The sequence below is a fragment of the Miniopterus schreibersii genome, assembly GCF_964146895.1.
Source record: "Miniopterus schreibersii genome assembly, chromosome: 2".
In the NCBI taxonomy this organism is placed as follows: domain Eukaryota; kingdom Metazoa; phylum Chordata; class Mammalia; order Chiroptera; family Miniopteridae; genus Miniopterus; species Miniopterus schreibersii.
Genome location: NC_138102.1, coordinates 39,944,655 through 39,972,212, shown reverse-complemented (window position 1 = coordinate 39,972,212; position 27,558 = coordinate 39,944,655). Strand labels below are relative to the sequence as shown.

Genomic DNA, 27,558 nt, shown 5'->3' with positions numbered 1-27,558 from the left:
TTACATGATTTATTTTTCTATGAAATGTGAGTGTAAATGAAGTTCTTGCTTCCAGATGGGAGTTTTAAGAGCCAGGGTATCATTGGCCTTGAGAATGAAACTGGTCAGCCTGAATTCTTGAGTGGCTCTAAGGAGCCTAGCCCCCTACTAACCCACACTGGGCATATAGCCTTAGTGAGTTTGCCTTCGGGGCTCTTTGTGATCTGAACATTACCTAGCTTATTCTGACAGTTACCATTTTTTTATAGCTTTTAAAATTGCATTCAGTAACACATGCTAACAAAGAACATTTAAATTTATTTTTATAATACATTCAATAAACATGTATCTAACAACTTTTATGGAGGTGAATTGGGGATCTATCTCTACTAATTACTAGATTCAGAAACTTGGGCAAATTAAACTTATTGAGCCTTAAATGTCTTTGACTGCAAATGAGGACAATACCATTTATAGGTTTTTTCCTGAGGATGAAATGATTCGTTGTATGTAAATCACCTAGCAGAATTTCCAAGACAATAAACACTCAATACATGCTCATTCCTACCCTTCTCTTGGTTGGGGAGAGGCTGAGGTATTATGTGCAGTAAATGGTCTTGTCTTAGATTATACTGCAATAGAAAATATGGACACACAAACAACTGTACATATAATATAGTGCAAAACTCACTATTAGGAAAGCACAAATGAAGTACTTGAATTCTCTCACAATGATATATCTATAGAAATCACTGTAAGCTGGAAGCATTCATAAAAGAAACAAAGGCAAAGATTGCATAGTAGAACTCAGTGGCTCAAAGTAAGTCATTTCCTGAAGAAATCCAAGGCTGTATTTTTAGCTGGTTTCATCAAAATTTGTCCAAACAGTTTTACTTACTTTCAAAATTGGTGAAAAAGCTCTTTCAGAATACTGCTACTATAGAAGTTTGCCTTGTGAAAAATTCATCAGCACCCAGTTTGAAATCTTAAAAGTCTTATGACTTTTAGAAGAGTGGCCAGCCCAGCACTATGACAGTAGACTGAAGACTTCACATCAAATGAGAAATCTTCACAGCTCTCTGATGCTATCAACCTTTCCAGGTTTGTGGTTTTCCACATCACACCCAGCTTTTTATGTTTCATTAGCAACCTCATGGCTTACACTTACCATCAAATACTAGAGCAAAGACCCTAGTGATAAAGTCACTGAGCTCAATCTATTCATCATATCTGATCATGGAGTCAAAACACTCTGGAATATGTAGGGAGAAGTGCCGAGGGTAGTGAGGTTCTTGTTCTGCCAAATGACTGAGAGCATTTGGCCAGGAAGTGGGGCACAGGTAATTGGAAACATCCTGAATACATTTTCCAAGGGGCAGTTTATAGGCTGTCAACAACTGTAAAAGGCTTCCGAACAAAACCAGAAAACAACAGGGAGGGACTGGTGCTGGGAAATAAGAACAAATTTAGTTACAAAATTAAGAAGAGAAGCAAACAGAACAAAGTGAAGCAAAATAGGTATTTATTTTGCATTTTTATATGTCCTTACACTCTCAGAACAGCAGGCGGAGAGGAAACTGATATATGGAATGGAAGAATTAGTAACTTAGCTGTCTCTGAGCCCCTCTGAATTTTTAAATAATAAGTTCACCTGCAGTATTTGGAGTGGGTGGATAGGAATGGCAGTCTCATTGGAAGAGGAGAGTCATTTCCATCAATAGATCAATCAGGGACCAAAGCCACCCATTAATATAAGGGACTTTGAAATAAATCTGCCATACCAGGCAATGCATAGCTCTCCCTCACTTGTAAAGCAAGATGTGGATCTTAAATGAATAGCACTTTGAGCTCAACTGTTATTTTTAGCTGCTTTCGTAGTCAGAGAGAATTATTATGTACTATTGTCACCAAAATCTAAAAGGAAATGTGAGCTTTAATAAGGTAGCACGAATCACCTACTACTCTTCCTACTGTATCTTGTCTCTTAGGAAATTATTCTTTCATTCCAAGAATGATGGGGTATCTAAAGAAAACCATATAGTCTTTGGAGGAACAAAATGTTAGGATAACATGATTCTCTAGTTGACATTTAATTTCCAAGACACTTTGAAGGCAATGTGTTTTCAAGGCTAACTCTCCTTTCAGGCAACTTGATGATAAGATGTGCTAAGTTTTCATATCCTCCATTTGGAAAAATTAATTTCTTTTAGGCTGTAATTGCTCAGGATTTAATTTTGAAGTTCATGACTATAATTTTCATGATATGAATCACTCTGTGGAGGTTTTGTTAGTCATTTGTTTGGAAATAGATTCTTTTCCATTTGCTGTAATTAATTCATTCACATTGGTTCTCTTTCGGTTTTTATGTTCTTTATGTTTTACTTTGGGGAATTAAATTGTAGAAAACGTAACTGTAATTTGACTTTTGTGGCTGTTGTTTTTTTTTGTTTTTGTGTGTGTGTTTTTTAGTTTAACATATCAGCCCAGAATTCACTTAAAAAATGACCTTTCTATATATTTGTTCCAACCAACATATTGTGGGTTTTCACGTGTCCTTGTACTTGAATAAGAGTTCTTGATAACTCAGATGAGTAAATAAACACCTTTTGTTGAATAGAATGACAAAAAGTGACATGAAAATGCCTTAAAGTTAGGGAAGGTCCATCTTTAAAAAAGACACAAATCAGCGATTTTTATCTAATTAATGCTTAAAAAGCAGTGGGCATTTTCATTTTTCAACAGATGCCTTTTTCTGATTTTGGTTTTCAATAATATTCAGGGATTCAGTTGAGGGGTGCTTTTATTTTACTGTTTTTTCCCTCAGCTTTATCAAGGTTATATATTTATAAATACTTATTGAGGTTACAATTAAGACATAAAAATTGTATATATTTAAGGCATACAATCTGATGATTTAATATACACATACATTATGAAATGATTACCATAATCAAGCTAATTAACACATCCATTACCTCGCGTAGTGACCATTTTTTTGGGTGTGTGGGAAAACTCATGAGAGAGATGAGGCAAAACCATAAGATGTTGTCTGTTACATCTAAGTGGCAGACTCATGGGTTTTTAAATGTAAAATATTTTCATTTACCAAGTAGTCTTCTCAGTTATGTCTGGGATACAAAGACTCTTTTAAGAGAGCCCGATGATATGGGAGCCATAGGTTCCTGAGCGTTATGCCTGTGAGAGGGAACATGGTGGAGGTCAAACGCCACTTGCTCTCTGAAGACTTCCCTAGACAGACTTTTCGTCATTACTTTGCGGAGGCTTCTGGGCTTCTTTACTCCCTTTATGTGGCCACCTTCCAGTTTCAACCTTTCGGCTTGCCCCTCTCCTGAGCACAGGTGATCTGTCGCGTCATCTCTCCTTGCTCCTCTCCTGAATTTCTAATCTACTGTTGGCCACCTTGAGGTAAATCCCACCACCGTCTTTGACATCTCTCTCACCCCAGCCATGCTTCTTGAAAACAAAGCCTTTGCACCCTGACTAGGTCACAACCTAACATTTAATATATGTAGAATTGAAAAGTTCCCTAACAATTATCTCAATAAACACTGAGATTCCTGACAGTGCCTGCACAATAATGCTGGCAGAGGGGAGCTAGCACTTGGTGTGGACTCTCTGGGGCTGATAGTTAAGCTTCTGTGAGTCTCAGTTTCCTCTTCTGTAAATGGGGAATATAAGAATAGTGCCTTTCTCACAGAGTCTCACTGTGATACGTAAACAAGATAGATGTTAAAATTGTTTGCTTTCTGAATAGTAATGTAAATTATGTTTATTATTAAGGACTGTAATGATTGGAGATGAAGTATGGGGCATCATTTTAAAATAAGCTAATTTTGATGCTTAACCAGGGATTGGCAAACTATACCCAGTAGGCCAAATCTAACCTACCCCTTGTATCAGTACATGAAGTTTAATTGGAACATAGCAACACTCATTTGTTTACATATTGCACTCATGTAGGTTACAATGACAGAGTTGAGTAATTGCGATAGAGACCTTATGTACCACAAGGCCTAAAATATTTAGTATCTGGCCTTTTGTAAAGTTTGCTGACCTCTACCTAAAGAAAATACTAGAACAGCAACAACAATAACAACAAAAAACTAACTTTCTGGATATCCTTTGAAATTCTTACCTACTATTCTCCAATTTAAATTATGTAAGTTTTGGATTTGATCTATTTTAACTGTTATGATTTTATGTTATGTTCCTCTGTATAATACCTCACATATACACACATGTACATTCATGTGTTCATACACATATACATACACACACAGCATTCCCCTGTAAAAGTAGGGCAGTTTCCACACATCAGTATAAAAAGGGCTTAAACTATGCTTTGGTAGTCCAAGGACAAGCTATAAACACTAAACAAAACTTTAATCTTCAACCTCAAAATTACTTCCTACATAATAATCTCTTAGTTGATGGAGGGGAAAAAAATAAAATGGAAATACTTTAATTTGCACTTAAGTAGATTATTTCCCTGGTATGATTATGAAAGTTAAAAGGATGCAAATACCAAAGTGCATCTAAATATTATAGTGAATGTTTTAGTTTAATTGCATTCTCGCCTGTGAGGGAATGGCATCCGCTCCTTAGCAAGACAGACAACTAACAGATGAGGCCCTTTCACAACTTACTCAGATTGTAATTAAAAGAAAAAGAAAAAAATTTATCTCTGAGTCACTGAGTATTTCTTGTGAAATACAGAAAACATGTGAAAATTCAAAGACTTTAAAAGAACACATTACTATAGAGTTTTTTAAAACTGAAATGTATCTTGTCATCAGCTGAAATTGAGGAAATGTATTAAATTGAACTTTGTAATGAAACAATGTAACCATCCTCTGCAAAACATATTTGACATCTTAATTTTCTTGCTTATTCTAACATGGAAAGTATCAGGCTTCATTCGTCATGGAGCTTTTACCAAACTTTAGTATGTACACTTACGATGAATCATTAAGACACACCAGGCCAACTAGGAAGGCTCCAGTTTTCATTTTCACGAAGCATAAAAAGCTTTGACTTGCAGCTTTTAAGAGCAAGTTAAAGAATTATCAGGATACCACCAACTTGCAGAGCACAGCTGATATATTACTATGACTGTGTAGAATTATAGCGTTGTCCAATTCAGCAACCAGATGGTCCATCTCCCTTGATTTGAAGAACACTGGTTGACTACAAATTTTACTTGCTGCCCTAGGCTTGTTTTTACCATTAGCATCTGAGTTATAGATTCCTTAAAGTCTTTACCAGGTGACAAATTGACCTGTTAACAAGTCACTTTCTCAAAAAATTCACTGATGCTTTTTAATCAAAAGACCAGTTGCAGGTGAATAACATTTTTATTGCCATCTATGGCTTTTGATCAAAAAGAAGAGAGAGAGTGTGTATGTGTGTGTGTGTGTCCCTATGCATACACACACACGGGTTGGCAAGTTGTTTGTATAGAAAATAACACAATGATAAATAAATAATAATACAAGAATAAACTCTGTGTTTTGTGTACTCACAACTGTAAACCTGCTTTTGCGCACCCCTGTGTGTATGATTGCATGCCAGTGATAAGTTAGGCACTTTCCTATAAGCTTTTCAATTTCATCGTCTCTACAGTGCTGTGATTGTGGGTATTTAGTCATGTCCAACTTGACATGTCACACAGCTGCTAAGCTGGAGTACACCTTCATGATTCCAAACTCACCCCTTCATGATTCTAAAGACCAAAAGCCTTAATGCTGATATACTAAAACTTTTCCGTTTCTTGAGTATTATTTCTTTGTTCCTTTTTATTTCTTATAAGGATGAACATCTTAAACTTTCTACTTTTGTCTCATTTTGAATATCTTTTTTCAAAACTGGTGCAGGGATCCGTATGTTCCCAGAGACCAGGTGTATTACAGGACTTGGGAGGGGGAGGCCGGCATGCAGACTACTTCAAGTCTGGAATAAGCCTTTGCAGCCTGGGCAAAAACAGTGTGGGTTCCCAAGAGAGTTAGAGAGAGGGGCCCTTCTGTTAGTCTTGGGTGAAGAGAGAGGGGGAGTCACAGATGACAGAGCACACATGTGAGTGCAAACTAATTTTGTTTGAATTCTGGGCTCTCTACCAAGGAGTTTTGTGAGCTTAAGCCTCACTTTGTTCATCTAGTAAAAATTAAAGATAAAAATACACAATTCTTTTAGGCAAGGAGGGATTGAAATAACTAGTGACAGCACTAACGGGTAACTTCAAGCTGCTTTACCCTGCCTTGGACCCAGAATCTCCCCCTCCCCCCTTAACCACAAATCACCAGAAATAAGCATGCAATCCAAGACGAAAATAGTATGTTTGCTAAATGAAGGCAGTTTTTAGAAGGGGTGGGCATTGGCAGTAAGTTGCTTTACCTCTACAGATGAGTAAATAGGTGCAATTAAACCTACCGTGGAGCAGGGATTGAGGATTGAATGAGAGGAGCTTGCAGGGTGTGAAGCACAGACTGTGGGTAATATTTTCTTTGACTGCCTCAGTCCTGATGTCAACCTGTCCACACGGGACATAGCCTTGGACACGTTTACATGGTCCCCCCTTAATATGGAGAATGAGATCCGTGCTTGCCATTCTCATACTTGTGCACACCCTTTATTCAAGTCACTTAAGTCACCTCTGTAGTATTGTTAGCTTTTGAGACACTCTTTTAAACACTGAGGCTTCTTTTACACCCAAAGATTATTTTAGAGAAAGAGGCGTCATTATGTTTGAAGCTGGAAGATAAAATGAGCTTGGCTCCATGTGGACTTCTGGAAAATGGAGGTGGGCCAGCGCCATTGCAGCACAACTTTTCAGGCACCAAAGCCCCATATATCATCTTTAGGTGTTTGTCACAGCATGAAGCGCTGGGGCACCCTTCCTTAAGCCAGCCCTGAGTGTGTGCGTGTTCCTCGCCATGTCCTGGTGCAATTTTAGTTGCAATAATTCTGCAAAAGGTGCTAGTGCTGCAGAAGATGTGCTTCAGAGGAACTAGAAATGAGCAATTAAAGCTCATTTTCTGTTGTAAATGGCTTAGAACCTTCTTAAAAGTAAAATTCCTATCTGGTTGCTGGCTCAACTAAGCTGTAGTCTCCCAGCAGGGCTTGTTTAAGGATGAATCCTATGGAAGCTGCAAGCCTGGCTGGATTCCATTATTTCTTGTACATACAATGTCTCTCTCCTATGGCAGGGTAATCATGAAAAACAAAATTAATTTTGAGGGAGAATAAAGGAGAATTTACTGTGACTCTCAAGAGGATGTGTGCTTCCAAACTTGTAAATTACAACCATTTGCACAGTGAGGTGATGAGACATATCCTTGCCATACCATTTGCTCTCCACAGTGTATTGGGCAAAGTGTCAGGAACATGTTCCCCAAGAGGTAGCTAAAGATTCTTCTCGCAAAATGTGCTATCAAAAACCAATTGTCTAAGAGCATGTGTTTGGAAAAGAAAATGAACCCAAGAATCAGCAAAATAGAATAACTTCTAGGAGTTTGTCTGGGAAGATGGCCGATGTTCTTCTAATAGGTTTGTACAGGTTCACGCACCTCTGACTCCTTGCCTTATTTCTGGGAATTTCTCCAGGAAATTAGGAGTATTGTGCAGTATGAAAGATTGGACTCTCCTGGGCGCTTTAAAGGGGAAATTGAACTAATTTTTGGTCTATTCCAAAGTATTGTTTTTCACCAGTTACCTCAAAGTACTCAACAGAAGGACACCTGGGAGGATAGTTGAGCTTGAGGTCAATCAATGGAATTTTCAAATGAGAGTGCAAAGATGATTTTCTGTGGAAAATCTCAAGCTGGTTAGTTATTTGGAAGTGCCCTGGCTTCAGCTCTATGGCTCACTCTCCACTCACATATATATTTTTTATAGATATCTTAGGTATGATATTGTAGAATCTTAGAGGTAAAAAGTTTAACTTTGTTTAGTCCAACTCTCTTCAAGGGCAGGTATCTCTTCTAGAACATTCTAGCTGTGGCAACTGGTAGGTAGGTAGTTACCAAGTATTTAAGATATCCTGCCATGAGTGAGAAATTATTCCAAAATGAAGACTTGTCCAGCATCCTGCACAACTTCTAAGCATCTTGTCTGATTCTCTGGTGGGTAGAAAATATTGTTTACAGGGAAACGAGCCTGGAACCTAACTCCATTTTACTATAAACATAAAGTATTGTTGTACACTATTGATATACCCTGATTTTTCTAGGAATATTATTATGAAGTAAATCAAGAGAAAATTGTATTTGCTTCAATTGGAGGTTTTTCTCAAGAGTTGTTCATTTTTCAGAAAATCTCAACACTTGATGTGCCTGTCCAGCACACCTCTGTTAGGCTCTATGTATCAATGTTGTGGTCTTGGTGATAACACATATAGGTCAAATATCTGTAGTCAAAAGATTGCTTCTGTTGCCTCAAGTTTTACTATGGTCCAAGCATTAGTTACATTACCAATAGAATTATTTAAAGGAATGTAAATAGGAATTAAAATTAAATATTTTTAAAAGTTAGTTTGAGTTTCAGTCAGTTTGAAAATCACTACAGACTTTGTATGACTGAGTTTCTGGTGTTTTCACCAGCTTTGCTGCCTTCTCCTGGATATGCCTATCGCCTGCATAAGCCAAAATTCAACAGTGTTTCTCTTGAATTGGTTATTTCTGAGTGAACCTAATATTCCCCTTGTTTTCTATTTAGTATAGTGTCTATTACTTGAATTATTGCGTCATTTCATTTATATTTCACTTAATTGCTGAACCAAAATATATCCAGTGTCATTATGGGCCAGGCACTGAGCTAGGCAGTAGGGGTGTAGTTGATGAACACAACATCGCCCCAGCCCTCAAGGCAGGCTGTGCTTCTGAGAGGGACGTGGGTGGATGGACTGGTCATTATAGTGCCGGAGCCCGCCGGCAGAGTCGAACGGTCCTGAGGAAGGGGTGAGGATGAAGAAAAGACAGACACAGAAAAGATGGGCTCGGGAGGGCTGCAGCTCGTGCCTGTTGCCAGCTGCCAGCCCCGAGTTTATTTTCCCAGCTCAATTTATACAGACACTGTTAATTTTGCTGAATAGCACCCCGCTCCGCCTTCCTACCCCTTGAGTAGTTCCTTCAAGGCCGTTGAATGCTATCTCAGAGTAAACACCCTGCCTCTTGCAGGAGCTCTGACGTTGGTGCCTATCTTTGTTTCGGCTTCTAATGGGAACTTGCGGGGAGGATTGAGTCCTTGGCTTGGTATGTGGCTTGACTGTCCTTTAACCCTTCAGGCCAAGACCAATATCCTGATAAGCTTTTCTGGAACTTAAGGCCGCAAGCTAAATTAGTATTGCCTTGATGCCTCAAGGTCTGAGTCAGGGAGCAGGAGAGCACCTCTGCAGCTCACCCAGGCAGCTCCTCTGTGCCTGGGGCCACAGTGGCTCCCCACATTATAGTGCCATTATAGGTATAACACAGGACCTTGTGCAGAGGTAATGTGTTACTAAGAAGTGGAGTAATACCTCACTTAGACTCCAGGGTCAGGGAGGACTCAGAAAGGGTGTTTAAGCTGAGACCTGATAGAGGAGAAGGGATGGAGGGGAAATGAGGTGGAGAAAAGAAGCTCATAGCTGTCTGTGTTGACAGGAAGCATTGTCCAGGTCCAAAGTATAGTTGAGCATGATAAGTGTTTTGCTGCCAATAGTTTTGTTTGGCACAGGACTTAAGGAGAGTGGCAAGAGATGAATGGAAATATAGCCTTCCCTATAAATAACTACAACTCAGATGCATTGAAATGAATGCTTAGACCAAATTAATGCAATTATGTGGGACATGTACATTAACCTCTATAAGGGGATAGGTTTAAGTTTCTTGGAGGAGAAATTATTTAAATTCAGGGAATTTTTCAAGGATTAATAGTGTACACTCCAAATACTTATTACACAAGGAACTATGCAGAAGTCCTCAGAAGATAAACTCAGTAATCCAGATGAAAGAAGTTACTCATGTTATAAATCGAACTAAGCTGGATCTTTAGCTTTTGTGTGAACTATTAGTTGTCTATGTATATTTTATCTTCCCCAAATACAGCCATGTTTGATATAGGAAGTCTAACCACAGAGTAATTTGCAGTGAGAAATAACCATGTGGAGATGCATAGACATAGGCTGAAGTTAACTTTCTGAAGCAAAGTGTCCCCCAGCGATCAAATGTCATCCCGCTCTAGCCTCTTCATCGAAACCAGAGGCTGGTTTGAGATTTTTTCTATTAATATCTTGCCCTGAAAGACCCAAACTGATAAATGCAGTATTTCCTTAGGTTAAATGATATTGACTTAATCAGTTATCTTACCTATTTGAATTTTTAATGCTGGGTAAAAGCAAAGTTACATGTGGTTTTCATCTTCATTATAGGATATAGGTAACTATCAATTTTGCCTCCTTTGAGGCAAGGCTAAGAAAAATATCCCAAAGAAAGAGATTATAAAGAAGAAAAAAACTGTGATTATTCCTAGAATCCTGAAGTATTGTCTTTTTAAAAATTTAATTAAATTTAATTTTTTCCATCACCATTTATCCCATCTGTGCCTTTTCAAACTTCACCCACCCCCTCTACCCCTGTAAATACCACATTTTTGTCCATGCCCATGAATTCTCTCTTTTGTTCCTTTTTGCTCAATACCCCTCAACCCTCACCCCCTCGCCTTCCACCCCCAGAGCTATCTGCTTGCTCTCTGCCTGCTCTCTGTCTATGAATCTGTCTCTATTTTGCTTGGTAGTTAAGTAGATTTATAAATTCCTATTGAAATTTGCTTTAAGTTAAAACAGGTATTTCTTGAAAACATTTTTGCCCTTTGTCAAGACATTTTTCAATTGTCTTTATGCAGTATGCTCTTTAAAATTCAATTCAGCCTTCCATTTCTCCTTTAAATATAAAAGGACATGTGCTCTAATTTCAGGGGAGTTTTATTTCTTTTCTCTTCTGAGGTTCTGCTCTCCTCTTGGTTTAAAACCATGGCTGAGCTTTAATTACACAAAATTTTGAATGATAAATGCTCGACCATGCTGCTGTCACCTGAACACTGACATTTTAAAGCCCCAGGTTGGAAAGGATGCTAGAATTTATTATAGCATTTGAGGTAGTGTCATTTTAAAGTCTAGGTCCCCATACACAAATTTTAGAAAGAGACCTCTTGCCCTTTATTAATTGCAAAAGCGACGCCAAGGGGAAAGGACTATCTTCCTTTTGTAGGCCTCCCATCACTCACCTATGAATTAGAGACTGAGTGATATTTACCTATGGGCATCCATCTTAAATGATTAGTGGGAATTAAAGTAATTATTATAAATTAATGGCTCCATGAGTTGTAAAAGGTTAGATATTATGGAGTTTCATTGTCATGGAGGCAGACAATTAAAGAAATATACACTCATAGACTATACCATAGATTACGACGTTTCTGGCCACTTTGCCTTTTGTTACTTTATATGATACGATCAGTGTTGCAATTATGGTTTTAAAGATGCCCACTAAAACTGCAGTATTTTATGGAGAAGAAAAATCACTCTTACCTAGCCTCGGCCCCTTTTCTGAGTTGGTCTGAACTAGTTTACAGCCAGTGGGCTTTGAATAGTAAATACTAAATTCTCGAGCGAGCTGTCACATAATTCAGAAAGAATGCTGATCTGCTACATCAGGGTCAAAAACAAGCACTTTTTAAACTGGTTTATTGTATATCACCACAGGATCACCAAATTCAATTGTAAAAATGGCGAACTTTCAGTAAGCAAAGACGGGTGTGGGATTACAGCTGCAGTAAACTTGAAATTGATCGTCATGTGGGAGTGAATTTGTAGGAGGCCGTTGGTTTGATTTATGCAGTTTGGGTCACAGAAAGAGAAAGATGTAAGTCATCTCTGGTCAGATGACTTGCAGAAGGTCACTGGGAACTGGTGAATTACTGTTTGCCTGGATTTGGCAAGCAGTGTCGGAGCAGCTTAACTAGATCTAAGCAAGCCTGCCCATCAAGATGCCATTCAGACTATAGCATTATAGACGGACACCTTTGAACATTTGAATATGCAGATTTTGGCAATTCCTAAAACCAGCATGGCAAAGGAATTGTTAGCAGGCATGAAATTGGCAACATTAATGAATGATACTTAAATTCCTCTCTTCTAGGTTAGCAATTAGTATTTCTTATGAGTCCCAAGACAGTGTGTTATGAAATACAAGTGGAAAATAAGCCCATATAAAAATTTTTAGGAAGCATTGTTAAGATTAGACATCTCTCAGAATACTTCCAGGGAGGACATCTTAATATTATTGAAGAAGAAAAAATGCATTAAAATCAGTCCAACTTATCTGAAGGAACATTGGCTATTTATGGTTTCCAACTATGCATTAGGAAGCGGGCTCTTTGCCCTTTCTGTCATCACTTGCACACAATATTGAACTTTGGCTTCCAAGCTTTGTGCCCACAATACACTGTAAGAAATAAAATTGTTCATCACAACCCAATGCATGCATAATATATACAATGGTGGTAAAACTTTCACAAGAAACACTTATCCTTAATTCATATGATCTCTAAAATACTCCGTTTTAAACTCAAATGCTTGCTAAATGTTTTAAAGTCCATCAGTTTGAAAGATACTTGAGCCAAGGGCAAAATGAAAGAAATAGGTGAAACCAGTATATGGATGTTCCTGCTTGTCACTGGAATTTAAAGAGATAGGCAATACTACTGACACTTGCCTGGAAACGAAGTAGGCAAAATTTTAATCAAAGAGCTCCTGTAATTAAGGCTGTTCCTACAAGAGTTATCAGAGTCCAGGGAGGTGGGTGGATGGTTAGAACTTTGTACTTTTCTAGATCATGTGCTTATGTATAAGGTGGATCTTAACACATAGGTGCATCTTTCCATGCTGGACTCTGGGCTTCTTAAGTGCAGTTGGTTTTTATCCTGTAGCACCAAGCATAAAACTGACCTTTGCTTGGGTGCTATTGAATGGTAATTGAATATGTGAGAAAGCAAAAAGAGTCAGATGCATTCAATTCAACATCTATTACAGAACCTTCCATGTGCCAAGAGCTATGCTAAGGCATTCAGCACCACAAAGGTAAATAAGATAGCACACATAATTTAGGTTTGTGATTTAATAGCAGGGGTAGGAGAAGATGACTATGGTAGAATGACACTAGTAAAATGGAAATTAAGGGAAAACCCAGCTTTGCAAAGATATGATATCATTGAAGGAATGTAGCGCAATCTGATGTTGAAACTTGAACTACCTCCAACAGTTAGGTTGTGCAGTTTCCCACAGATGTGGAATTTCCCTTGAAAATTTCAAAATATCCCATGACACCCCTCCCCCTGTACATTTGTTACAGGGCTCCAGCTGGTCTTGTCACAATTTAAAGTGGTTACAAGGATGAATTTTGGAGACAGAGCTTTCCTAGCTCAAAGATTAAGTTAATCTTTCTAAGATTCAGTTTTCCAGTTTGTAAAATGATGATAAAAATAACTACTGTACAGTAGCTAGCATACAGGAAGTGCTAAAAAAGTGTTGGACAAATAAAAGGTGTATATTACAATGAGAGCAGAGATTCTTGGCTTGGTGTTTTGTTTATCTTCTCAGATACCTACAGATTATAACTATAGTTTTCTGTATTTGTGTGGCTTTCAGTTTGATTTAGAAGTAATGAGATCAAGATTTCTTTACTCGTCTTAATTCTCAGAGAACTGTCTTGAGGAACCAACAAATTAACTTTTTGAATGTTGATGAGATTTAATTATCTTTTAACTACGTCTTATATCAAAATTTTATATTGGACAAACAACTTGGTGACTATAATCCTCAAAATTATGCTAAGCAAAATAAGCCAGGCAGAGAAAGACAAATATCACATGATCTCACTTATATGTGGAATCTAAAGAACATAATAAACTTATGAACAAAATAGATTCAGGAACAGAAGCATGGAACAGACTGATGAATCTCGGAGGGAAGGTGGGGATGAGTGGGTGGGGAGAGATTAACCAAAGAATTTATATATATATATGCATAACCCATGGACACAGACAATAGTGTGGTAGAGGCCTGGGGTAAGGGAATGGATGCTGGGTGGAGGGGGTCAATGGGGAAAAAAGGAGACATCTGTAATATTTTGAACAATGAAAGAAAAGACCCCAGCCCCCCCCCCCCCCAAAAAAAAAGACTAGGAAAGGACTGGTCCCCTTGGGAGACTGCTGAGTTTATCAGAATAGCTGTAGGTAAATCTCTTGGAAAAGCATGCCCACTGGTTCTCCACTCTCCATCTTCTTCCAGTCCAATTTCAGTACAACTCTGGAGTGTTGTACATGACACCAGACAGCCTTTTGATCACTTTTCACTCTATTTACAGGCTGTATTAAACCTCTGACAAGCAAGTGAAAGAGATACGGGGTGAAGAGGCTGGGAAAACTCAAGGAACAACAATAATTTCTTTCTTACCTTTGGCCATGATTTAGGTGCATAACCTTTTGCTATTACTAAGTACTATTCCTTATATGGATGTAGGATAATCAATTGAAATACTAGATTCATCAGTTGGCTTGATTATATAGAATTTTAAAAAAGATTTTAATAAGCTGAGCAGCCGGTTTGTGGCATACTTTAGATCATGGAATCGCATTGTCCTTAAGATTTGTTATTGTCCCTGAGGCATTTAATCACAATTTTGTTGGGCTGTTTTCTATATAGGAGGAAAGTTGTAGCAATTCAAATTTTCTTCTGAGATCTCTCTATTCTTAACTTTAAACAAATACTGGGGGAAATTCTGTGTGTTCTTCTTTGTATGTATGTGCATGTGTATATGTGTGTGTATCTGATAATCATTTTTAAGGCATTGCTTTTATTCACTGTCTCAAAATTTTACTTGTATGAATTAAGTAAGATATATTCATTTTTAAGACGAGGAGAAACCCCCTCTGTTGAAAAATGATCAATTTTTACAAGTTTAATAATTTTATATTAGAGCCAGACTAGATGTGAGAAAAAGAAAAGGTAACTTTTCTCACTCCTGTTGCTTTATGATCTCAAAGACCACCTTGTCTTCTGTGCACCCCCTATCCCACATAATCCTCAGGCCTTATTAATTCTGACCACATCTTTTTCTATGCCCATCTCCATCCCTAAACTATCAGCTTCTTTGAAATAAAAAACGCAAGGGAGTATAAAGACCAGGATAATGGTCAGAAGAGCTTTGGAGGTGGGATTTCCCACCTGAAGTCCTCTTCATGCAACTATTGGAACAGTTTTAAACATTTATCTTATTGGTCTATTTAAAGTAATTATTTTTGCAAAATGCAGAGTGAACATTTTCTAACTAAAAGAATTAGTAGCCAAAGTCTTGATAAGGAAATTGACAACATCAAAGGATGACACTAATATAGATTATTTGAGTGATAAAATCCACTGAAGTAGAACATTAGTCAAATTTCTACAAACTTGTTTGAAAGTTTGAACATTTCTGATTAGGGCACCAAACAACATGACTTGAGAAGAGCAGCCCTCAAATATATGAAAGGATTCTTTCTAATAAAGTGTCACACTGAAAAATGTTGAAGAAATGCCTATTTAGTTGTTTTGGGAATTTGAACTTAAAGAAATGAACTGGAAGATAGCATTTAAAAAATGCTGCTCTCCTCTGATTTGCCACTCCCAACTATTATGACACTAACAGCAATCCAATTTAAATTATCTTAGCTATCAGAAACTCTAGGTAAAAGTTAACTCATTCTAGAATATTTTACTTCCCTAAACCTATTTACTTAGATTATCAGTTCCAGTCAACTTTCTAGGCACCAGATGAACAAACTGAATGGTTATTTGAGACAATGTATAAAAAGATGCAGAGATTTTAGCTCAGTACCTGACACAGCTAATTGACTGGGTAATTTAATAGTTCCAGGATGAGAGAACTTTGGCAAGGACCATGCACTCTGAAGAGGGCTAAGTCTGAAACAAATATTGCGTTCTAATCAGACGCATTCAGAGGTTCAGAAATGGAAGCGCTCTGTTTTGTGAGATCTTGCTGTCTTCTCACTTTTTAGGCTTTGATTTTCTGCGAGGGTAGGAACTGCCCTCCATGCTCCATAGCTCTCTGAAAGCCAAGAGTGTGGCTGACTCTAGCCCATGAAATGTGACTCATGCAGGGCCCTTCATATTTGCTGCTGGTTTGTTTGGACTGTGTGTCCGAGGTCCTCGCGTGTCACCGCCAAGGGCCGGAGTCTCTGCAGCAGGCTCACCGGGGCTCCCTTCTGTGGCTAATGAGGCCCTCCTGTCTCCTGCTCTTTCCCACCATGCCACTCACAGAGCCTGTTCCTGGCAACTTTCAGACCAAGGGCCATCCTTGGAAGGAGTGTGACGTGTCAGAATCACATTTCTGCTGTCACTTCAGCATCTTGCAGTGAAGATGAACATCTGGCAGGCATTTGGAGAAAGATGTTGTGAAGAGTGACACATAGTTGAAGGGGGTATATGGAGGGAGGAAGAGTCCCATTTCTTCTTTTTTTGGAAACATGACAATTTATTGTGTGAATGTATGTGCCTGAGTTTCTGCTCATTCTCTAACTTCCTAGCGGAGCTCCTTTTTTCCACATCTACAATTCCCCTCATTTATTTTAGAGCTAGTGAAGAGGTATAAAAAATGCAGGGACTCAGATTCACTGGCATGAATTTCAAGTACTCGAGGAAAGCATGCACCTGTTCAAGCTGATTGCATGGCTCTGTCTGATCTGGCTGGACATGAACCTAGCATCATGATTCACACCTAGAAGGTTATCAACAAATGTCTGATGAGTAAAGGTATAATCGTTAGAGTTTCAATCCCTCATCTACGTTCCTGGTCTCTCATTCTGATCTACTGGAATGTGCTATGTAGTATATTATTAGTGACCTTGGAGGTGTCTAAGGGCACTGTGATTGAATTCATAGGGTATCTAATCATATGATAGATAACATGTAAAGAACCTAAGGGAATTTGAGAAAGAAATGGAAGCAGGAAACTTAACAGATTTCTCTTTCTACAGCGGGATTCTTCAAACATTTAAGTAATCTCCCATCCCTTCACTTTCTGTCTCCAAGCTTGTCTATCTCTGTCTTTCCATCTCGCTAGTTTTCTCTCTGCCAGGAAGAGAGGAAGATAAAGGAATTGACTTGTTGAGGGCACTTTCAGTTCTATTAAAGTAAAAAACTGCTTTGAATTAGTAAAACAGCCTCTTACATATACTTCCATGACCCTACTCACGCGCGCACACGCACACAAACAGTAATTTTGGTGTAAAGCTGTTTTATTAAGTAGTATCTATAGGTTCTCATTTATCATGACATAAAATACTTATTTTCTTTGGCTGACTGGAGATTATGTCTCCAATCCAAGCTAATTTTATGAGTGTAGATCCATGGGGTTTCTTCCACAAAAATCCCAAATACAGCTGTTTCCCTTGGGTCATACAATGCTTATTTTCTTTTGGTCAGTTTTTGTTGCTGCTGTTGTTGTTTTTCTTACCAAAAGCCCTGTGCCTTTTGTTGTAAACTCAATTGTACTGATTCAGAAGTAGAATGCAGCCCTGATGTACTAAATCTTGAGAAATGGACATTTCATTTGTGCATACAGAGTGGGAAATGGAGCAGGGGGAAAATAAGAATAGCATAAGGGGATTTACAAAAGCAGTTTATAAGTGGGTCAGAAAAAGGAACACTCTGCAAAGCTGTTAATGCTAACTATCCTTTCAATCTCAATAGAGTTTTGTCCTTATTGGTTAGACTTGATACTTTATAAAAAGAAAATTAGTGATTTATGAATCCTTTGCTTTTGATAAAGCCATACCTATTCCTTCCCCAGTATCTTAAACTTTGGAACTATGCTTCTCAATGGGATGTATCAGAATCACCTGAGGAGCATTTTTCAAAATTTATGTTGTTCTAGCCATCCCCATTTTGGTAAATCAGTGCCTTCAAATCAGAACCTATTAGGAACACATCTGTAACTGAACCCGCTGAGTTATCACTCACTGCAGCACGTGAGAACACACCATGGTGAACCATGGGGTTTCTCAACAAGAGGGACGTTAGAGGAGTCTATCACCGGATTTGGATTTTGGTTGGGTGATTTGGGGGAGAGTTCAAAGAAGCAGGGCTTCAAACTACTTTGGATGCTGGCAGAAAGGAGAGGTAAATCTATAATAAGATATCTCAATAAATCTGATCAACAAGGAGGGAGCCTAGTATGAGATCAAACTGTGAATGGTAAAGATGTACCAGATATTCATTTTGCCAGAGATAGGAGGCATTTGGTACTTTTGGGATGGCACAGTGACTTTGTTTTTGTCTGTGCTTAGGCACAGTTTTGAAATGGCCTTGTTTTGTTGCATTTTATCGTGGCCTCAGAGTAATCTTGTCTGAAATTTGTATTCTGTGAGTTTGTTTATGTATAATAGGCTAACATGACCTAGCAGTGAGTGACAGGCTGGCTTCTTAATTTCAAGGGCAGTTTGTTTTTCTTTGTTAATATCTACCCTCTGCTCTCCTCTCCAGCACACTGTAGTAGCTACTACATTTCAATGGCATATTTCCAAGTTTTTATTACAAAATATTTTAAATGTACAGAAAAAGTAAAGATGATAATATAATAATCATTATGTATCCATCAAACAACTTAAGAAATAAAATATTACAGATAAAAGAATTTGAGTATTTCTCTCCAGTCTTAATTCCTCCCGGGAGAGAGCTGTTATCTTGAATTTGATGTTTAACATTCTCAAGTACAATGTGTTTTGATTTCCTTTTTAAAAATATACACAATATAGGTCCAGAGACATGGAAGCATGGAACAGACTGACAGAGCTCAGAGGGAAGGGGCGTGGGAAAAGATTAACCAAAGAACTTACATGCATATATGGATAGCCCAGGGACACAGACAATAGTGCAGTGAAGGCCTGGGGCGGGGTGGGAACTGGATGGAGAGGGGCAAAGGGGGGGGAAATGGGGAACGTCTGTAATACTCCCAACAATAAGTATATAGATATTTTATGGTCTCCTTCCCTTGCAAGAATTTATGTAAAAATCTAACATTAATACACACTATGATCCTTTTTTAATTCTGGGGTTGTTTTAAGGAAGTACTAAAGCATCAAACTACATGAAGAATTATGAGACACCCTGTCACACAGGGTCACAGGACATACTATTATTTAAGTATTGTTAAACATTATAAATGAATTTTAATCACCATATGAAGTACATGTGGTTTTCAAATAACCTACAGTGACTTTGATTGTAGGGGCAGTTTATTGGTTTTACTTAGCAGATGTTGGGTGGACTGTTCTTCCTCTCGCCAGAGGCTCTGATAAACATTTTTGATACCAAAGGAGCTGCATCCATTGGAAACTCACATGTTCATTTCAGACCATTTTAATTTCATGAAGCAAAGGTTTGGCTCCTCCTTGCAAATAGCACTGAAGAAAGCCATATTGTCAAAACAAGTGGCCTGTGATATCCAGAGATAAATCTGTTGAGTACAAGACTTTCATTACCTCTGCATTTCTATTTAATGTAAGCATTAATTAAACCCATCGCTGCCTTCTTCCTTGTAGGTGAACATTTTCTCTCTGACATGAAATGTCAACTGAGGGAAAGTGTGGCACCTGGGACCTGCCATTAAAAACACACTCAACTTTCACTCAGAGAAAGGCTGATGTACTCTGACGGATGGACAGACAGGGAACACAGGAGCAATTCCCATCTTTCCTTGCCCTTGCTGTCTGAGGCTATGGTGATGGGACTGACTGTCTTTTGCCTTACTTGAGGTTTCCAAAGAAGCACCCTTATAAACTACTGCATCTCTTGTCACCAGGTGTTACTTGATACATTTCAAATAAAAGCAGAAAATCACCATGGTCTTCTGAGGTCTTTACATGACAGGGCAGGAACCAAATATCAGAGATCTCAGTCCGCTTGGGCTGCTAGGACAGAAATACCATAGACTGGGTGGCTTATGAACAATGCACATTCGTTTCTCTCAGTCCCGGAGGCTGGGACGTCCAAGGCCACTGCACGGCCAGATTCAGTGTCTGCTGAGAGCCTGCTCCCTGGTTCACAAATGCCACCTTTTTACTGGAAAAGGGAAGAACTGAATTAGCTCTTTGGGGTCTCTTTTACAAGGCACTAATCCCACGCATGACCTGACCACCGGGATTTCCACCTATGAATTACGGGCGGGGGGACACAGACATTCCGACTATACCATCTGGTTCAAGCCAAGTCCAGGATGTTTGAAATGTTACGTGCACTGAGGCGCAGATAAAGTTCATGGGGATGGCTGGAGGGGCTGATGGAACAAGTACCCCGGGATTTGAGGGGAACGGTAGAGCAGCGAATTCCCTGAGGTCCTTATTTCATACTGTCATTTATCTCCTCTTTGCAGGGGAACACTTAAGAATCTGTCCTCAAGAATATACATGCTGCACCACGGAAATGGAAGACAAGCTAAGCCAGCAGAGCAAACTGGAGTTTGAAAACCTCGTGGAGGAGACGAGTCATTTTGTGCGCACCACCTTCGTGTCCAGGCACAAGAAATTTGACGGTAGGTGGAAGTTCTACCTTACTTTGTTTTAGGTGTGCTTTTCTATGAGCATCCCGGTCTCATGAGAAAAACATTTTATTTTTATTTTTTTTAAAGGCAGAAGCTTTTCTTTTCCTCTTAAACATTTATAACTTTTTTTTTTCTTTTTAAGCATGGGCTTTCTTGATAATTTTGATAGTCATATCTTGGAAAAACCTGAGTTAAAGAGCTGTTTTGCGTTTGTGGTTTGCCTGTGAGACTTATTCTGAAAGATTTAAGCTCAATCTTTCATTATTAGAGTGATTCTAATTCAGGTTTTGTCATACCATAGCTTGTCTTCAGTTTTCATCTGGGGATTTTTCTTTAAAATAATTAAATGTCATTTAAAAGGATTTGGAATATAACAACATTTACAAGAAGCCAGGCGTGTTTTCAGCGCCAGTGACATGGTCTCCTTGATTTTGGAGTTTGCCCTCCCGGTAACGTAGCCCCGTTTTACATCACAGTTGCAGTACTTTCTGCATAAGGTTTAAACCCTCTATTGATTTGCTGATTATATGCAATTGACTTCACTTCTAAATTCTATTTGTTAAATAAACCTTTTTTATTAGAAAGTGCAAAGTGAGAAGGTCATTATTACTAGGATTTCAGCATTGAATTTTCTCATCAGAGCCTCAGAAAAATACTTAAAAGCAATCTGATTTTTATAAACTGAATTTATAAGGATAAAGTCAATATTCTTAAGTGGTGTGTAGTCTTTAGTGCTCTAAGAAATGAATGCACCTTACTATGACTCATTGTAAACCACACTTGTAAATCCTGGTGAACCTTCCTTGTGCGTTAGTCATATTAAGTTGCCTAAGGCAACAGAACTGCCATTCATCTTCTTCACGCTCCCCAGTCAATGCACAACAGAGCCAGTGTGGAAAAGGCTTGCCAGTCTTTTTCTTTTTCTTTTTTTCTTTTTCTCTGTAGTAGGTAAAATGTTCTGCTTCATTGCTGCTTTAAACGAGTATAACAGCACCAATTTCTTTCAAATCAGTCCCCCATGTTCTAAAAGGCAGGTCCACCTGGTGGTGGTTTCACTTCTCAAGATGATGTGAAATTTTCCATGTAACTAAATGGGACTTATATTTCCTACAAGTATTTTTCAGCACATTCTTCCTCTGCCTCTCGTTCTGTGTTCAACTTTATTATGTGGGTGTACGTATATGAAAATAATTCCTGTTTTGAAGTGATACTGTGAATGTTGTTCCCTTGAATGCACCCGGGGAGTACTTGGGAGTTACCTTGATTGACAGAGTACAGATCCAGTGACCTTCAGGAGCCCCTGCAGGGACTCTGTGTTTGCAGAACTATAATGTATCACTTCACATTGAGGCGACTTGAGACACTGGATCTTTTGTTACAGAAAACAGGTGAGAGGGATCTGCTGCCACTGCTGACTTCTACCTATGCCTTTCGAAAACAACGCTAGCGCTTTTATAAAAACTCTATTCTAAAATTAGGCTGAAATAGTTCCAGGGCAGTATTCACTGTACATAATATATATTCCGTTTAGTTAAAATATTAGACGTAAGGTAGCTTTCTGGGGAGTTGATTTTTTTTTTTTTTTTTAATGAGTAAAGGTATTCAGCAAGACTGAGCCAGATACTTCTTGTATTCTCATATCAATGACTATTAATATCTTTGAATTTACAATTTTAATCCCACGTCTCATTTATGTTACTAAGGAAATCTCCCTCTATCCCTCTTTCCTTCCTCCTCCCTCTCTTTTTACAGGTGTGTTTTAAATTATGCTAATGTACTTAGGGGTATTATGTCAATGGTTTGACAGGACATTGACTTCTGCTAAGATTAGAGCTGACAGAGGGTGATGAATTCTTTAGTAACAGCACATTTCATTGCAGCTGTGGTCTGCTGGAATGGGAGAGAAATTAAGATTTTTTTCAAGGAAGCTTATTATTATTATTATTATTATTTAATCTAAATGTGATGCTGGTGAGCTCAGCTTCTGAAGAGCTCAGTCTTAAAAATAAAAATTATAAAAACATGTAAATCAAAAAGTCGTCATTATAATTTCTGCCCTTTCTTGAAGGTCAGTCGTGCATTGTATGACTTAACCTTGTCCCTGGAAGGTGAGGCTGCTAAGTCACCTTTCAGGAACAGGGGTGCATTCACCTGGGTAACTTTCCGTTTTTCCCCTTGGCCTTTTTTTAACACTTCCCCATGGCGTTTATTGATGAGTTTCAGTTGGTATAAGCACAGGAGGACTATCTAGGGTCAGTTATGGAATGTTACCCTCCCAGTCTTATCTTCCCAGAGAAAACCAGTGGCCCTCTGAGGGGCTTTGAATTTTATTTTCCTGAAAGGTGACTTTGAAGGAATCACCTTCTAGGGATAAGAAGAGTCATATAAATCATTTCTATTCTGTGAGCCGTTTTGCATTGTTGCTGGGGTCTCTTGATTGAAAGTGTCTGGTTTGCATTTCTGTCTCTGATCCCACTTTTCTAGAGATCTTGGTTTGTCATCTGGATTTTGCATGTCTTTATTGGCTAAATGTTTTTGTGTCTTTTAAATAATATGAATGACAACTATATTAATATGAATTCTTCTCTTCTTTCCTAAATGGCCAAGCTTTGCTCTATACACTTATTAGTCTAAAATATGTGCTAAGAAGCAATAAATTGGAAAAAAAAAATGTATCTGAAGACAATGAGGTGAAAAAAATGTTTAATATCAATTGTAGAAATTTTCATTCTTTTGCTGAGAATTTATCATTCGGTAGCATTTTTTTTTCTTTTGAAACATAGAATTGAAATGTTAGGAAGAATTATATAAAATAAGGGTTTATATTCTTGGCACTGGTGCTTTTCCCTGTGTCCTACAAGGTTTTTGTATGTTTTTTTTCCCCCTCCTTTCTCTGGTCAAATCTCCACCTCTGGTTTGCATTACACATCCCTGCAGGCACCTCACCCTGTTGGCCAGGGTCTGACCCCTGAAAAGTTTCCCTCAGAATTATAGAGATGCTTTCAATTTACTCGATAGACAAACCCCAATTTTTCTGACACACCCCAGTATGGATGAACACCCAGCCTGGTTCAACTGGCAGTTGATTGTAACATTACTCCCATGCATCTCATCTTTCTCACCTCTGCCAAACACCCAGGCAGCCAGAAGTTCACAAAACCAATCATATATAATTACAGAAAAGAGAGGGACATCTTTGAGCACCCCCTTCATTGCCTAGCATGTTGGTGTTTTGTGATTGTCTGACCTGTCCAATTGGAATTTGTGTCTAAATCCCAATGGTGGGCATGCATTTCAGGGGCTGATTTGTTAGGATCCTAAGAAAATGGGGAGCCCAACACTCTGATAGTAGTAATTATAACAGACAACACCTGGCCGGCACCTCGCCCTTACAGATGGCAACCTATCTACCGGTGAGCAGCTCTGCAGAGGCTGCTCAGTGACGCCTCCGTCAGGCTCAGCGCTTCCAGGCCCCTGCTCTCAGCCGCCACCATCCCTCCCTCATCTTTTGAGTGCTTTCTAGTCCCTGAATGTGCTGAGATTTTACGAAAGCAGCATCTATTTCTCTGTTTTCCTCTGCCTGCCCTGCTCCTAGTTATTGTGGGGAGGAGGTGGAAATGTCTTTCAGAGAAAAGTGGGAGATTTTTTTTTAATCCTTAAAAAAAGATAATTACCCACCTAAATATAGCCCAGCCTCCGAGGAACCCGGAGTTTACAGAGGGTGAATGACTTGCCAAGTTTCCACCAAAATGATGAAACCAAGACTGTAACCTAATACTCTTGACTTGCATCAGACTTATAAATAGTAATGTGATAGGAAGTCAATATTTGGTTGAAATTCTAGCTAAGTTTTTATTTAGTTTGAGTGGACACTGGCTAAAAATTACTGATACTCCCTTAAGAAGGCAATAGTGATGTTGGTGGGTAAAGAATCTAGATGCATTTTCGGTAAAGGCAGAATGGTATTCAATTGGAAGTTGTCCTAATTAAAAGGAAATGAGTATTTTGTGAAAAAAATGTTAGTGACTCAATAAAGGCATATTGTTTACTCCCCTTATCTCACAAAGCCCGGTAGCCTCTCTGTGCTGCAGGCATCTGCAGGGCCTTCTTCAGGAATGTGTATGGAATGCGGATTATTCAGGGACAGGAAAATTTAGTTGACAGGATATTTTATTTTGTTTATTTATTTTCTTCAGATTTATTTGAGCTGAAATTTATTCACTTTTGAAAATCAATATGAGGTTTTTTTGTTTAGTATGTTTTTCTTGGTCTTATTATTTTTCTCTCCTTCTTGGTTTTTATTTATGTATTTTAGTGATATACATTTGTCTGGAGATTTTGGCAGCAAGTACACTTTTAAAAGCAAAATAAAAAAAAAGTTCAGCAGTAATTTCCATCTTTCTGAAGTACGTATTCTACAGTAACACCCTCAGAATTCTCACTTTACTGAATGCGGAAATAATTTATACACAACCCCATAATATTTTTATACTGCAAACCTGTTGTGTTTTCTTTTAAAATATAATTTTTCATCTATATAATGTAGGACAACAATAATGCAATATTTTTTAAATATGGCCTAATTTTCTCAGAGAATACACTTGTTTGAAAACCAAGAAAACCTAAGGAGTTTTCCATATGGTGGCAGAATCTTCTATATTTCCTGTCACATGGATGATGACTGTGTGTGTGTGTGTGTGATTTCAATTTGGAAACATTTATTTAGAACTTACCATATAGAAGGCACTTAACCAAATGTATAGTAGATTAAAAAATGACTAATAATGTCAAAAATATGGTCACAATCTATCACAGAGTTTACTGCATTCGGGAGACCTAAGCGGAGTTGACGGTCTCGTAAAATAGAACCTGTGGGAAACAGAAAGGAGAGCGTCAAGTGTTTTACTCAGCGGCACTCGAGAAGACTTTTGGAAGAGGGGGCAGACAGGATCTTTAAAGAATGACTTAAGATTGTGATATTAAAGAAGTTTCAGGAGGAGACAAGGGTACCAGAGATTTGTATGCATGTTCACAAAGTCATTGGAACTTATAAACATATTTACTGTTGCCATTTTCCAAACAATATTACTTTATCAACATTTAAGCATTTATCTATTATGTAGATACTCCTTAGCAACTTTTTTGGTTTTGTTTCAATCTGGTATTGTTTTATAACAGATAACCACAACATTTCAGGACATAAACAAGAAGCATTTATTTTTCCTTAATGCGTCTTTGGGTTGTCTAGAGTTTGGCTCCTTTTGGCTGTGCTCAGCTAGGCTTTGTTCTAAAGTGTTGATTTAATCTGCTCTGCTCTAGAGGTCTCTTCTTTTGGAAGCGTTACTCCGTCTTGGGCATGATCTCATGGTGCGGTTTGGAGACTAAGTTACATGTGTGGAGGTATGATATCTTTTATTAAAGTAAAAACTAGAATCGGCACATTGTCTTCCCAGGTTGACCAAAGCAAATTTCATGGTCATTATCAAATTCAGTAGGACAGAGGAGTATAGGACGCCCATGGAGGTTGAGGTGGAGGAAGGAGTGAATATTTCTTTATGATAATCTACCATAGTCCTCAGCTGACAGCCTCTTGCTGTTTCCCAAGCAATGTTTATGTCCCAGATTTGCTTTGTTCTTTGGGGAGAGGGGAAGATAGATTCTCTAGGGACTCAAGAGCAATAAGTATTTTCTAAATAAGACAGGTAGACGACACATCTGTTCAGCTGCTACCTCCCATACACACACTACTTCCATGATGTGATTCAAGAATAAGATGTGATATTTCCATTTTTTATGCTATTAGTCTCCATCCTCATTGTACAGAATAACAAGTTTACTGTAATTCGTAAAGTTTATAATGTGAATCATTATAGGAAGCAATTAGCTGAATGCCACCTTTAAGTTTGGTAATCCACCGCCTCAGTCACACGGATTTCATCTGAAGGACATTCCTCTGCAAATAAGAATGTGCTGGCCTGGGTGTTAGAAATTAGAGAAACAGTCTCATTGGCATTGGAAAGTAATCTGCCACTTCTCCCAAAGGACAGACCTTTGAAAAATAAGAATCAGCTAACCAGGGATTTAGTTTTGGCAGAACTAGTGAACACATTTATAAATCACAAATGTCTTGCACTTGCACAGTGTTGGAATATATGATCTGTGGTTCAGTATCCTTTAAATGCATCACACAACAATTCACACCTTTGTACAAGAACTGTCTTCCTTTTCCCTCTCCCTCTCCCTCTCCCTCTCCCTCTCCCTCTCCCTCTCCCTCTCCCTCTCCCCCTCCCCCTCCCCCTCCCCCTCCCCCTCCCTCTCCCTCTCCCTCTCCCCCCTCCCCCTCTCCCTCTCCCTCTCCCTCTCCCTCTCCCTCTCCCTCTCCTTCTCCCTCTCCCTCTCCCTCTCTCCTACTCCCTTTCCCTCCCTCCCTCTCTCTCTCTCTCTCTCCAGATCTTTCAAAACGAAGGGTGCACATGGCTGATCAACAGCTTCATGTCTTCAGTGATAGACTACTAATCTTTGTCTAATTCTTAGACCCCTACCACACACCTCAAAGTAACTTAAAACACATTATGCTCCCATTGTGGTTGTAATGTTATCATCTTATTATCACCAATTCCATTGCATGGTGGCTTAGCCGAGCAGCTGTTTCACAGACAAGCCAATTTCTTTTAAGTATTGCTCTATCAGACACTGAAACCAGCCTCACCAGAAGGTTTCTTGGTCATGAATGTTAATGAGCAGACAAGTATCTGCTCCCTGACAGTGGCTCACTAATCCTTTGAGTAAGTATGGGTAAAGTGCAGGAGAATTTTCATTTCAGTTAAATTGATCTGCCACTGAATAGAGAAAACTGATTCTCTTATTTTAATGAAAATTAAGAAACATATATAAGAGTGTATAAATTAGAGATCAGTGGAAACATTTTTTGTCT

General features: G+C 38.5%; 1 protein-coding gene across 1 annotated transcript in view; it reads left to right on the top strand.

The window, feature by feature from the left end:
- Positions 1–27,558, top strand: part of GPC6 (glypican 6) — a 1,007,074-nt gene that overhangs the window by 233,135 nt on the left and 746,381 nt on the right. Inside the window, exon 2 of the mRNA XM_081130061.1 lies at positions 20,457–20,615. Coding sequence (XP_080986187.1) covers positions 20,457–20,615 — 159 coding nt within the window. The remainder of the gene's footprint in view (positions 1–20,456; positions 20,616–27,558) is intronic.